This window comes from Ornithodoros turicata, chromosome 3, assembly GCF_037126465.1.
Source record: "Ornithodoros turicata isolate Travis chromosome 3, ASM3712646v1, whole genome shotgun sequence".
NCBI lineage: Eukaryota > Metazoa > Arthropoda > Arachnida > Ixodida > Argasidae > Ornithodoros > Ornithodoros turicata.
The window spans coordinates 46,845,835-46,860,899 of record NC_088203.1 but is presented as its reverse complement, the minus strand read 5'-3'; the positions used below and the strand labels follow the sequence as shown (position 1 = coordinate 46,860,899).

The 15,065-nt window shown below is 48.5% G+C and overlaps 1 protein-coding gene across 2 annotated transcripts in view; it reads left to right on the top strand.

The window, feature by feature from the left end:
* LOC135387008 (uncharacterized) overlaps positions 1-15,065 on the top strand; it is a 304,499-nt gene that overhangs the window by 267,258 nt on the left and 22,176 nt on the right. Inside the window, exons 21-24 of one of the 2 annotated variants that reach the window (XM_064616447.1) lie at positions 353-439; positions 1,498-1,628; positions 3,390-3,407; positions 8,077-8,109. In XM_064616447.1, the coding sequence (XP_064472517.1) occupies positions 353-439; positions 1,498-1,628; positions 3,390-3,407; positions 8,077-8,109 (269 nt within the window). The remainder of the gene's footprint in view (positions 1-352; positions 440-1,497; positions 1,629-3,389; positions 3,408-8,076; positions 8,110-15,065) is intronic. The other variant, XM_064616448.1, reaches the window with a different exon arrangement.

Below are 15,065 nucleotides of genomic sequence, written 5' to 3'. Positions count from 1 at the left end.
TTTCTTTTTCTTGTCTGTAATCTCCTGCTCGTTCGGCAGCGACTACCTCTACATCACACAAAATCGAAAAAAAAAGAGAACTATCCCAAAAATGCATAGTTCGGAAAAATGACATGTGTAAGGAGGTAGAGAGCGTTTTGCTTAAGTAACATGATGGATAACGCGCTGATCATTCCCCGTCGTTCTCGCGTTATTCTTCGTGTTAAATCAGATGGGTAACTCTACGTAGCTCACGAAGAAAAACTGCTCGCGAATTATCGTCAATTTTGTAAACGAATTGGCCACGTTCCTCCGAAGTGCATTTCTCGATATCATTTAGGCCCATTTTGTGACATCACTTTCTGTCTTTCAGTTCGACAGCGTTGGAAACTGTTCCAAGCTTTTGGGCGTCTATGAAGTCTGCTTCACTATATTCTGTAAAGGTCTTATCGACTACGTTGTAAGTGAACATCACTATTTTATTCGCGTAAGCGGGCAGGCATTGACATTTAGTTGCGGTTGGAGTAATGAAGCCCTCTTTCCTTACCGAATAAAGGAGTATTCGATCGCCGACAGGTAACCACTTTGTACCACTGGAAGAGAACTTTCTTGTAAGACCAGCTCCCGTGGTGTAGTGGTTAAGATGATCGCTTTCCACGTCGAGACTGGGAGGTGACATGGTTTCGAATCCTGTCACCGGCTGTTTCCCTGGTTGAGGTTTTCCCCGGGTTTTCCGAAGGCTTTGCAGGCGAATGTCAGCACAGTTCCCCATGAAGTCGGCCAAGGACGCATACTAACCCCTCTGTCCCCCTCTCCTTCCTGCTGTCCTCTCTCCATCTGTCCACGTCTGTACGCCGCTCATAGTCACAGTTGCTTCGCGGCACTAATACGAATTTTTTTATAAAAAGCTCTCCTGATGTCTCGGAACGGGGATGTGTAGGCCTCTTTATGTTGCTGTGCGGTTCAGTTAACGGTCACGGGAAGACGCAATTGCGCTTCTATCATCTGATCGAGATAACAGTATCATTCTGTGCACCAGTGCTTGGAAGAGTATCTCGAGTAGAGCTCAAGCACTGAGGAAGCACTGAGGCGATCCCGAATATGGTTCTGTTTTCGCTGCGGCGTGTCCTGCAACGAATAAAATGAACCACCGCGAAATGACGCCCGCCTCAGGTAAACAGCGCGACGCGAGCAATCCGTCCGCGCACATTTCAAAGATCATCTACTCTTGGAAGAGGCGTGTTGGAGAATGAGTAAAGGAGGAGGATACGTTGTGACGTCACCTACTGCTCTTGCATGTGACTCGTGATGTAGACGAGCGCACCTCAAGCGGATGTGAGCTGCACGCGAGCTCAGAAGAAGGAAACAACGAAGGGGGCCGTAGACTTTCGGCTAGGGGACTTGCCGGTGTAACGCGGTGATTGTGGTGGCAGTTCGCGGCTGCTGGAAATTTCATTCCGCGCTGGGTTTTTAGTACGTTTGCATATATTACATTTTTTTTCTATCTCTCTCTTTCAGAATGGTTATTGGTTATCGCTTCTCTGCATGGTGTGTGTCTACATATACGCCATATACATATGCCTCTGCACGTCTAAGTATTTCTTTACCATGGAGAGCTATACGTACGAAGGAGAGCCTGTTCCAGAGGGGTGAGCCACCGTTTTTCCTAAATAGTGCTGGGTTCGAATCCACTTCTGGACACCAGAAGCTGTGGATTAGAGTATAACCTACTTAGACACGAGATTGTTAGATGCTGTCCGTCGCGTGCTGAGATTGAGACGCTGCTAAAGAGTGGTCTGTAAAGCGAAATTTTTCAGCTGTGTGACTTCGTGTTGTGTCTGTCCCTTCGTGTTCCTTAGTCTCGGGGTTTTACTTGATGCATCAACTTCACCAGCTTACTTGCTTCTTAGGCATTTTCTCATTGCAAATAGTAACATTTAGGCTGCTAAAAATGATCCACTGTAGCGTCGCTCATGATCGCAGTCGTCTCGCGACGTAAACCCCTCACGTGTGACCTGTGAGTGACACCCTCCATGGTAAGTGTGATGCAGGATCGTATCCTCCTATCGTCTGACTTCCTAAAGGTGGAACGCCTCTGAATACGGTTAAGTGGTCTTTCTTTGACGCCTACACGACGCGGTAATGGTACCATTCCACTAAGTGCGTAGTGCGGTTCCACAAACACAGTTATGAATCTCCCACAGCTATATGTCACGACCAGTATACAGGATGTCCAGGCTAACGTGCACCGGGGGCCTTAAAAAAACAAACAAACAGAAAAACACGGTGCGTCATAGGCGAATGGAAACTCACAATATTGTGCGTTATCGCGTATTCTAATTTTTTCATGATAACCGATTAATTAGGCGCAGTTAATTACCTGACTTTTAAATTGTCTTTCATTGGGTGGGTAGACGTGTAAATTAGAAGGTTCTAGAGCGCGTCCCGATTTCAGAGGTCTCATGCGGACAGAAGAATTATTAAATTCTTTATCTGCCGGGAATCAACCTTCAGGTGTGCTCTGACGTGAACGCCGCTTCTTGGCGGATAACGGATGTAATAATTCTTCTGTAGGCTTAGAAGCTCTGAAATCGAGGCGCGCGCGTTGCTGCGCCCGCCTCATGTCACGTGGTACACTGTCGGGTTCTGCGGGTCCTGGACAATAACTCGACACAGGGCGTACGCTGTAGGAAACATTTGCGATGAGTCTTTCTTGGAACCCTCTACAACCTTGTAGTTCAAATCTTCACCCACACAATAGGACGAACATTGCAAACTTAACAAATTAACGATGAAAGATGAAAATCACTGAAAAGGTTAGCCAGCTGTAGGGATCGAACCCACATCTACTGGATTGCCGGTCCAGGGCTCTACCAATTGAGCTAAGCTAACACGCCTCTCCAGCGACTTTCGGGGTGCGTCATCTGAAGGGACGACAAACCAGCCACTCACTCTCACTCACCCTCCTTTCACTCTTACATTTTTGCTCACTCATACACACATTCATACGACGGAAATCGACGCAAGCGGCACCTGTTGAACAAGAGATAAACTGATGTTCTGAGGCTGGAACACCACACAGAATCCCTTCTGTGTGGTGTTCCAGCCTCAGAACATCAGTTTATCTCTTGTTAACAAATTAGTATTGGAAAGTTAACTAATCGGTCACCATAAAAAATTCTGCAGGTTAGAACACATGATTCTGCACTATATTCGGCAGTTTTCATTCGCGCATGACGCACGGTGTTCTTTTTTTTAGACCCTGGTGCACGTTAGCCTGGACACGCCACATACCTGAAGAGTACAGCAATTGGGATTGGTGTGCGGCAATAACCTATACGAGTTGGCCCGTGGAACCCCTTATGCCCCACATAACGATTAAATAAACTTTGTTCCTCCTTCACGCGCAGGACGAAGTTTCAGGACCTGTAAGTAAACAACACCTCGTTGTACGTAGAATAATCGTTTTATCTACATGCCAAAGAAGATTGTGTATTACGAGCACAGACGATCGAGGCATACGAATCACAGACGATGAACATTGATCACGCATCATTGAATGGCAGCAATCAGCAATGGCAATCTTTCAATGGAAAGGTTACGTAATTTCAATAATTTATTTATTTAGGATACTGTTGACCCGCCGACGGGGGTCGTCACAGGAGTCAGCCGGCATATAACACACATTCCAAGTTTTGTATAAAAGCCGGAAATGTCTCTTGCACTAACAACACTCTCCGGAAGACTGTGTCGTGAAGAGTTTTTGGGTAAAAGGAATTCTTAAACACATCTGTACGGGCATTGAGTTCCATAATAAGAGGCATAATGAGAAACAACGTTGGTGATGTGGCGGAATTGGTTGGAAACTAACAGCATGCACCCTTGCTTCGTAACCCTGCATGATCTAAGCTACTACTGGAGCGTGCACAACAGGAATGACTGTAGTCGTTGGGAAAGATATAGTAGGATTCCATCCCACACCTTTCCGCACACGTTTCGTTTTCGGAAGAGAGCACGACGCAAAGAAGTCCCTGGTGTCACTCCACCCGTTGCAATGCGTAACGTCCCACATGACCACCGAGAGTTCCCCGGACGTTCATCTCATACGCCGCTAGCACATTGCTGTGATTCCCCGGACGTTCGCAGATGGCCCCTAGGCAGCGAGGAGATGTCATGAGAAATAACAGAATCAAGCGAAACCAGTGTCCGCCACTGCAGAGTGCGTAACGCGGTCGGTAGGATCTACACCTGACGCACGCAGCCCTATCATTGCCGCTGTGCTTCGTTTTTTATGTTTGCGCAAGTTTGCAGAATGCTAAAAGGAACTTAAAATCCGGGCGGGTTGGTGATGCATATTAAAAGCGATGATAACCCTCAGTGCGAGGGCACAAGAAAAAGGGCAAAGGACTGACAAATACAGCACTGTACTGCCAACCAAAGACTTTTATTCCTGAAACAAACCCCCTTTTATAATACAACAACCCCTTTCCCCTTCCCTCTCCTGTCGAACATTCCAGAATCGCGGAGCAGCACCTAGGTCACAAGAAAGTTCATCGCCTTATCGGAAAACAAAACAGAAGGGGGCCATTCCAGCCATGACGGTCCCCTTTTACAATACAACACCCCTCTCCCCTTCCCTCTCCTGTCGAACATTCCAAAACAATATTCCAGAATTAAAAGAACATCATTCGAACGTATCTAACAAGTATCCCAAGCAGCAAAATGTACTGAAAGTCGAGTGCAATAGGGGTGGACGGGTAGGTGGAAGGCCTTGAATAGACTCGAGAAACTAAATAACATTGATAAGACACATACCGTCCACCCCTACTGCACTCGACTTTCAGTACATTGTGCTGCTTGGGATAGTACCTTGGGGGAACATTTGGCCACGTGTGTTGGGTGCGAAGCATAATTTACTAACCCGAAGATTATTTTTAAGAGCAGCAAATCGGGTTGTTTGTTGTATAGGGAGGCCGTAGAAATAAGAAAAGCGGGTCCGAGTTGTATCAGTAACACCTGGGTGCTTCGCACTCAACACACGTGGCCAAATGTTCCCCCAAGGTACTATACCTGTTAGATACGTTCGAATGATGTTCTTTTAATTCTGGAATATTGTTCTGGAATGTTCGACAGGAGAGGGAAGGGGAGAGGGTTGTTGTATTTTTTTTTAGTTCCGTGTTAGAGCCGCGAAGCAACTGTGGCTATGAGCGGCGTACAGACGTGGACAGATGGAGAGGGGGCAGCAGGAAGGAGTCGGGGATAGGGGGTTGTATGCGTCCTGGGCCGACTTCAGTGGAAACTGTGCCGACATTCGTCTGGAAAGTCTTCGGAAAACCCAGGGAAAACCTCAGACAGCACACCCGGTGACAGGAGGTTGGTGTATTGTAACAGGGGCGTTGTTTCGCGAATAAAGTCTTTGGTTGGCAGTACAGTGCTGTGTTTGTCTGTCATTTGTCCTTTTTCTTGTGCCCTCGCACTGGGAGTTTTTATCGCTTTTAATATGCAGCATGCTGGCCGCACGTCAGCGAGAAGCAGTACTGCACTCAACTATACACTCTTCGATCAGACTTGGCGCGGTAAATGGTTCTTTGCCTGCTTTTGGGCTTTTGCCTTCTTTGAGCAACTGTTGAGTTGATGATTTTCGGAGAAGACAAGGTCGCCCTGCTGTCTGATTAAGTTATATCAATTCTGGTTAGCCGGGATAGCGTTGGGGCTGATACCCTGTGCCGCATGCGTATCTTAGAAAAGCGTACGAGCATAGAGGGACAACAAAGGCTGCGTTACAAGACCTACTCCTGAGTACGGCAGAACACGTCACGGGGTTGTACCACGTGCCTCTACAGTAACGAGTAGGTCTAGTAGCTTTCGGAACGCACTTCAAAATTCAGTAAAAGTACGCTATCGTCATTCCTTTACGGCAGCGCGGGCAGCTTGAAGCGCAAAAAGGAACAATACAGCATGACGCGAATTGCGCTTGGATGACTACATAACTTGAGCGCATGTAATATAAAAGAAATATGCAAGGACAAAATTCGCGCTTGGACTAGGAAACAAAAAAGTATAATCCATTTTGGCAATTTTATTAGTGAACCTCGCTTGTTTAACTTGTAAGACCAAGTCACAAAGCGCGCATTGAAACAACTGTGCCAGCTGGCTTGCTTGCGAACGGTGTTATGGTTGGCCACTCTGCGACATGGTGGTCCTGAAGGAATTAATTATACCTGATAAACGAAGTCACAGCTCTCGCTTTTTTCGTCACGGATTTCTCTCGCCATCTTGCCTGCGCGTATGTCGTTTTATCTGATTAGTTATTTACACGGTACGTTGGCCTAGTTTCGTTTCCAAGTACCCGGAAAAAGAGAAGACGTGGCTGGTGTGACGTCACTACTCCTTCGTAAGGTCTGTTCTGACATATGCCGATTTGTTATATAGCGCTAGAAAATGGCGCGATATTTTCCTCCTCGCAGTGCTCCTCACCGCTAAAAATTAGTGCTTGCCGGAGTTGAGCTCGTGCGAACTTTTTCGGCGCTAATATTAGCATTATATACTTGCGTGTTGGCCAGTAAGGAGGCCTTTCAGTGATGAAGTCGTGGACGTCATGGCTTCCGCATTTCACGGCACGGCGAGTGCATTGAAACCGGCGAGTTTGTCATCGAAAATATCTGGTAATTTTTCGTTCAGTCAGTTCATCGAACTTGCTCGTCCGCACGCTATCGAATTCCGGAGGCGCCATGATGGAAGAGACTGGAGACGACCACAGAGCTTCCCCTAAATTATAGCGCTAGCACCGGTTTGCAAGTGTGAACCGTCCGATAATAGTTAGCGCTGTTTTTTGTGCGCAATTTTGTAGCGCTATAGTAGCGCACTGCATTATGTCGGAGCAGGTCTTCACTGTGATCTCACCCATACCTGACGAGATGCTGTAGGTGAGTCGGCCGGGATAGTTCCCTAGTTTAGTTGACCTAGTGACAGAGCGCAGGTACTGACGTCATCTAGTAACCCAACCCGGTTATGGAACGCCTGTTCGAGGAGAATGTTACTGCGGCGATTCACTCGAGTAGGTTTAGCCAACGAGCCATGGGTGCGGTGCTCAACCTATTGTACCAGCATTGTACTGGAAGCGCCGCTTGATAACCGGGTCGAGTTACTCGTTGATGACGTACTAGTACCTACCATACGCATTTACTCGCCAACATCGAACATAGCACTAAAGCAACAAATGTAAAGTTACTTTTAACAACTCCTGATACTGAGAGGCACAGCGTGTCGCAACGCTCCAATGTCGACAGCCCCCTTCTAAGATGACACGAACAATTGTTCGAGCATGTTCATGTTATATCAGTTTCATTCCGTTACGGTCACGTAGCTGGTAACGGTTCTAACAGCGCCACTCGCTCTTCGCCACAGAGCCAGATGTATACGCCCTTTCTTGTACTCCCTAGAAGAGCATAGCCATGAGTCGTGGGCATGAAACGCGCATCTGCAAGAACCACGGGTGGACGACTCACTACGGCAAAGACGTACAGCGCATGTTCTGATGTTCGTGGTCTTTTGGTGGTTTGCTGAAGAAATGTGCGATGGGAGCCCGAGAACGCTTTTCAGAAAGCTCAATCTCTTGATGTGATCTGTCAGCGTGCGCATTACGATAACGTAAACTGCATAATTTTTGGAAAACGTTTCATTGGTTCTGGAGGGTACGGTACGTGAAAGAAAAAGGCAAGCTCGGTGCACATGTCGCCTAGGCTCCACAAATTCTCGATATGTGAGTGGAAAGCAGTGCCCTCTAACAAAAAGTCCCGTTGTCGTGGCCTCTCCTGGCTCTACCCTACTGTTCAGTGGCGTAGCCAAGGGGTGGGACTCACTACCTTTGGGGATGCACTACCTTTGGTAGTGCATGTGGGAACGGAAAAACAGTGGTTAAATACTCCTCCCTGTCCAAAGTTGCCAAAGAACACATTGACAAAAATATTCCTCTAACCGCGCTCCTGCTACCGTTACCGCTCCTGCTACTGCTTTTCTCACTTCGAAGCGTTTTGGTCTGACACAACTTCACAGACAATTTCACGCACAGTTTGGCACAATTTATTATGCTTTCAGGGCCACTCACCGCAAGCAAAGGTTGAGAAAAAGGTTTGTGAAATACTATTCGCAATTTTCACGAGTGGTCACACGAAATTACGCGAATGAATCAATGCCTAATCTCTCTGCCTAAGGGCATTAAATTACTCAGATTTTACAATCTCACTTCGAGTGTAACACGGTCAGCGACAAAGGATGCAACATGTTTCTCCAATTACAGAATGAGCAATGAGGTAACATTTAGCTCCTATGACGCACGGTCACTCTAGAGGCCTTTCCAGAGTTCATTTATCCGGACGACGCGCTCTGACACATAGCAAACGAGAACCTTGTCTTGGGTAGTTGTCTTATCTCCTCTGCTACAGAACAACCGTGCCATCGAACACGAGACAGCACATGACTGGAAGCTAACGAATGTATAAAAGGAGTCCTGAGCGTTTGACAACCTCATCAATAGAGTGCAGATTTTTAGGTACGAAACAAACACTGTTTAGGCGACGAAGGCATACCTTGAGCTTGAGGGAACGATAACACACGAAGAAGTAGACAAGACGAGGCTTACATTTTGAGCCTCGTCTTGTCTACTTCTTCGTGTGTTATCGTTTCCTCAAGCTCAAGGTATGCCTTCGTCGAACTTTCACCAGCTCGCTTGCCTGCTCACCCTTATTTCACTGTTTAGGCGCCTATAAAAGGCGCCAAAGTCCTGATTTAGGCACTTAGATGGCATTGTGCGCACTGTAAATTGTTGATATTTTTCATCTGTAGCTCTGAAGGTGCAGAAACAAGGTACACAAAACAGTTCCATCCGCAAGAACATTACTGTGAACCGGGGTTGTAATCTTTCTACTGCACGAAATGGAAAACTTATCTATCCTGCTGGCGGTCTCATGGCTTCTAATCACTGTCACTGATTCTACGACACCTCTCAGAAGGACTTATCGCGGGCAGCATACTGGCATATTCGAGATGGGTTTCGAGCATCGGCGAGCTTAACGCGAATTTTTCTTAGTCCTCTAACGTTTTAAGCTTCACCTCCTAGATTTCTTTTTTCGTGTTTGCAAAAGGCTCGTAACAGCAGGCAAATATGGGAGACCAAGTCTGTTCACACTGGGCGCGGCGTCATTTTCGCTCCTGTATCCATGATCCTGACTGCCTGCGGGCAGGGCAGCTACATCAGCTTGCCAAATTGTTGAGATTGTACCGGACCTGTACCTAGCTGGGTACTTCACGGCCTTCACAGCATTTTGCAGTGTGTTAAATTCGTTGTAAAGAGAGAGAAAAAGAGAGAGAGAAAAACGAAGAAGGAAGGAATAAAAAAAGCTTCAAGGACTCCCCTAATAGCCCTGCGAGTTTTTGATTGCGACAATAGCGTTACGAAACGTGCCTATATTTTATAATAACGATCTACAACACAATGCAATGCTGAAAGGGAGGGAAACAACGGGCAAGTGACAGTAATCAGTAACCGATTTTCAGTTCTCGGCTTACATTAGCTTTCAGCTTTCAGATACTTGCTTCTTTGAAGTGATCGATGGTTTCAAAAGGACGTGCTATGTGCCCGACGTCAATTTCGCCTCTACAACGGAGCTTCGCCAGTGCTTCAGGGCCATTATAGGCGTTTCTTTTTATACTTTTTACGTCTAATAGGAGTTTTAGGCATCTACCCTAAAATAGACACCGACGCCGTTTATAAGCACTATCAGATCGCACCGGAGGTTCCTCAGCACCCAATTCGTGCTCCTGTATTGTAAAGGCACTATTAGAACTACACGAAAACAATATGCATTTGCCTAGGAATCCGGGGTCTACTCATCATCCCTAACACCACTTTAATGCCGTATACACGAATATATAATCGATATCCAACACGTCTCCATCACGGCGCTGGGCACTTCTGTCATCCTGTCAAAAACATCCATGAAACTACTTCAATAAAATGCGTGTACGCTACTGTTTTGCCGTTTAGCAACAATCACTTGCATAAACAAATTTAACCGGGGATTTAAAGCTTCCCGTTCTCCAATGCGTTTTATTGCTCCTTTTATGACTGGAGAGGTAGGGCCTTCCGTTGTGTGCGCTGTGCGAAACACTTAGACAAGTTGGGGATACTTAGGTAGGTGTAGCTCAATCAGTCATACACACATTGTACTGCATGACACCGGCGGCATAGTCGAGTGGATGCAAGCAACGAGATCTTACTCACAGCATGATCAATTCAAGTAGTGCATCTGCCGGTAGCCGTGACGTCATTAATGACGTTTTTGGGACGTCATGGAGACATTTGGACATGGAGACATGGAGACATTTGGAGACATGGAGACATTTGGAGACATGGAGACATGGAGACATGGGGACATTTGCTTCTCAGTCGTAAATGCGCTGGTACCACACAGCCAATGTCTGCAATTTAACACAGCTTATGAAAGTTCGGCCGCAGAAATGGAAGGGTACGTTGACGAAAGTTCCCTGCATTATTTCCTGCAACGATATTTGGAACCACGCAGAAGGTCATGGCGTCACGGCGTCGCCACAACAACGTAGGTTGCAAGCAGGGGGGTCGGACTCGCTCAAAAACGCATGACCATACGGGAGCTGCCATCCGTTGGTCATGGAAGGGGTTGCCTTCCGTTGACCGCTTCATTCCGCTAAAGTTGACGTGCTCGTTTTCTTAAATTCATCACATGCTATCTTACACTACATCACTTGCTTGTGTGCTGCCGTTCGTTCGTCACTTTATTGTCACGAAACTCGACAGATCAGAGGATGGAATGGCGGGTGGTTTCGTTTTTGCCATTTCCGGTTCCCGTTGGTTCGCAGGTTCGCAGAGCAGCATGAAAATGGCGGTTTACTGTGTGTACTCATCTTTGGAATTCTGTTGCCTTCGGAAATACATGCCTACATTCGTTACGATGGGTAACGATTTATTGATTTCGCTCGCAAAGCATACAAACGCCGCTTCAACACGTCATAGGCGGTAAACGTCTTCATCCGTGCCGGTGGAAAGCAAAGGGGTTGCAATGTCGCAGGTAATCTCATAGATAAGATATGATTCACATTTGATATAGCGACGTTTACCTGTTTCTTTTACTTCGCATTAAACATATCGCCCCCCTCCCCGATACCACTACTGAATAGCACGTACCCCGACGATTCGTGTGTACCTGGTGCGTACTCAACGCAATTGCACGGCTGGCCTCGCTTCCTACGGTGGACGTCGTTGCCTCCATCGGCTCGTTCCCCCCACGTTCCCCCGGTTATCCTCCCCCGTGACTGCACAGGGTTGGCAACAAACGGAGCAGCTCTCTTGTACTTAGGGGGCTGAAATTTGTCCACTACAACTGTCCATGACTAACGGATGGCTACGCCCGTGAGATAACGCCGGGAATAGGAGAATCCCATAGACGGCGTGCCAAGTACGTTCTCTAGAGTACAAACAACAAACAACATTATTTGCGACCTTGGAGAATGGGGAGTTTCATCGCCACAGGCGATACTCTACCCCATTGCTGGATGGAATGGGGGGAATAAAATAACGAGCCCCTTCACAATAACGATCGAAGTCCGATGGTGTGCAGAAACGTCAAAAGAGCTTTGAGCGCAGAGCGCTGCTGGGCTGGATTAGGCCAGGGACAAAGCGATTTCGATAGGGAGAAGGGGCGAGAGTCCAGCTGACGAAGGGACTCGGAGAGTGTGGTTCGGGAAGGTTCGTAGTAAGGGGAATGACGAAGAATATGCTCCAGATCCTCAAGAGCACCACAGTAGCAGCAGGTGGGAGAGTCAACTTGTCTCAAGCGGTAACGCCACTGAGCTGTAAAGGCCACATCGAGGCGCATTCGGTGTATTAATGCAGCATCTTGACGAGAGGTGTTTCGTGGCATGCGAGCGTGGGATCAACTCTGTTCAACATAGACGGGGGAGGAATGTCGGTTGTCCGTTGGCGGGAAGCCAGGGGTGTCACTAGGCGTTGCAGAATTGAACGGCGGTCTCCTCTCAGCAGAACAATACGGGTCCGTTTCCGATACGAGAGTGCTGCTTCTGCGGCGCGGTCGGCCTGCTCGTTCCCCACGACACCACAATGGGCTGGAACCCACTGGAGAACTAGCCTGTGGCCTGCGGCGTAGATAGTGTGGTAAGCCATTAACACGTCTGTGACTAGGGGTGCGGATGGGCCTCGTATGCCGGAATTTTCAATTGCTTGAAGTGCAGATTTGGAGTCTGTAAAGACTGCCCATTCCCGGGGTGTAAAATCAGCGATGTGTTGTAGAAAGAAAAGGATGGCATAGAGTTCCGCAGCTGTGGAGGAGGTTGGATGTGAAAGGCGTCTTCCGTGCACGACGCCTTCGGATGGAATGACGAATGCTGAGGCGGGCCTGTTGTTTCGGGATGCGCCGTTAGTATATGCAGCCGTAAACGTAGAAAACTTCTCGTCTACCAGAGCATGAAAATGGGCTCGGAGGACTTGAGGGGGGACCTGATCTCTTCTTTCCAGAAGGTTAGGAAGGCGTACAAAAGTGGGCGGTACCGGTAGAGACCAGGGGGCTTCCGGCGGTATAGTGTCCTTAGTTATGAAGCCAGTGAGAGTCTGGCGTGTCCTCTGCGCTACTCGATAGAAGTCGCTTTCAGGGCGGTATCGAATTTTTCTGAGTAGCGGGTGGCGGGGAATGTGAGCACGCAAACGGATGTATTGCCGAGCCGTTTCCCGTTCACGGAGAACTTCAATCGGGAGCTCACCAGCTTCAGCCAGTACTTGCCGTGTTTCAGCCATTCTTGGAACTCCGAGGCATCGACGGAGGCTTCGAGCAAACAGGGACTGAAGCGTATTTAATGAAGTTGTTGATATCCTGTGCAGAATAGGAAGGCTGTAAAGCACAGTTGCCCTCACCAATACCGCGTGAACCGCGAGCAGGGAACGCTGATCACAGCCCGATCCTGAGCCAGAAAGATGTTGAATTGCGGGGAGCCATCGCTGCACTTTAGTTTCAAGGTGTTTAATGTGCCGAGCCCAGCGCAAGTCCGAGTCGATTACCACGCCAAGGAAGCGGTGAAAGCGTACCGGTTCAAGCTTCTTTAAACCAAGCCAAAGAGGGAAACTGGCCATCGCTTTACGCGTGAAAGGGAGCTCGACACACTTTTCGGGTGAAAGGTCCATCCCGAGGTGCGTGAGGTACGTATGGATATTGTTTAAAGCGAGCTGCAGGCGGCGCTGGAGAGCCGGGCGTGATTTTCCTACTGTCCAAAGGGCGACGTCATCTGCATACACGGAGAACGACACTTTGCGAGGAATTACTGATTGTAGGCCGGCCATCACCATGTTAAAGAGTGTCGGGCTGAGAATGCTTCCTTGGGGGACTCCTTGAGGAACAGGATGCTGAGGGCTTTGGCATTGGGACGTACGGACAGCGACAGTTCGGTCCGTAAGGGAGTCTTGGAGCCAGATGAAGAGCCGATCGGATACTCTAAACGACCGCAAGGCGTGCAGCACACAAATGTGCGAGACGGTATCATATGCGCGCTTGATGTCGAGGAAGACCGATCGGACGATCCGTCGATGGGCTCGAGCATGTTGAACTGTAGAGACTAGGTCGAGAACTGGATCTATGGGGCTTCGGTGGCGACGAAATCCAGCCATTTTGTGAGGGAACGCACGTTGTTTTTCAAGCCACCAGTCGAGGCGATGCAAAACCATTCTCTCCATCAGTTTCCCCATACAGCTTGTCAGGCTCACCGGGCGAAAGGAGGATAGGGCATTTGGGGGCTTGCCTGGTTTCAGGATGGGAACAACCAATGCCTCCTTCCATGTATGTGGTAAAGATCCTTGTTGCCAAGACGTATTATAGACATGAAGGAGAGCTTGGAGTGACCGCCCGTCAAGGTTTCGTAGGGCGGCATAGGTGATTTTATCGGGCCCAGGGGACGAGGCGGCGTTCACAAGCTTCAACGCTGCCTTTAGCTCGATTAGTGTGAAGTCGCGGTCCATGACTTCCGGGGGACGGGGCCAGGCTTGTTGAAGTTCAGCCGTCAAACTGTGGACAAAACTGCGGTGTAGGGGAGTGGTCGAGGCAGCCACATTTACCACCGGGTCCTGAATACCGCGGGTAATTGCTTGAGAGAGAGCCTGTGGGGACATACCGGTGTGCACAGATGTTCTGAGGCCCGCACGAAAACGTCTCCAGTTTGTGAAAGAAATCAGTCCAGCAGTGGCTGAGAGGGGCAGTCTGTCGTGCGAAATATATAGAGGAAAATGATCGCTACCTCTAGTGTCGACGTCCGTAGCGCACGACAAGTGGCGAATTATGTCGGTTGAGCACCACGAGAGGTCCAATACATCAAGTGACGTTGGGGATCGCATGTAAGTGGGCTCGCGGTTGTTCAGCAGGCACATGTTATTATTCTCCATTGCCTCCAACAACCTCATTCCCCTACTGTCCGTCCTTCGGCTTCCCCAGGCCGAGTGATGTGCATTGGAGTCCCCCAGCACAAGCGCCGGGGCTTCCAAAGAACCAAGTAAGCGTTCGAGGTCACTCCACGAGGTTCTCTACAGTATTCCTATATTAACTCTATGGTTTTAAGAGCATCACCTATCACCAGCTAAAACTAGAAAAGGCTTGGGTTTCGAAATGACGCGTACGGGGTAACGAGTCGGATGGGTGGGAGGGGGAAGGGTTCCATAGGGTGTGCAGATCAGCGGCTTCTCTGGCGCGCTACGAGTGCCATGTCGTCATGGCGAATGGTAGTCGTCGCATGTCGTTTGTCCTACAACTAGCCGCAGACAAAACGAAAAGGCCATGGGGAGGGGGGAGGGCATGCTACACTGCTATGTGAAGATATTAACAAGGAGTCTGCCATTTCAGGGTAGAATAAATTCTTTTTTGACGTGAACGTTTCTTTAGAGGTCCACACAGAGTTTGCCGCGAGGAATGTAAGGCGCGCATGGACGACATCCAGTGTACGCATGTATCTCGCGCAGATAATAAGTCCGTCGAAAGCGCAAGATACTCACCTACACT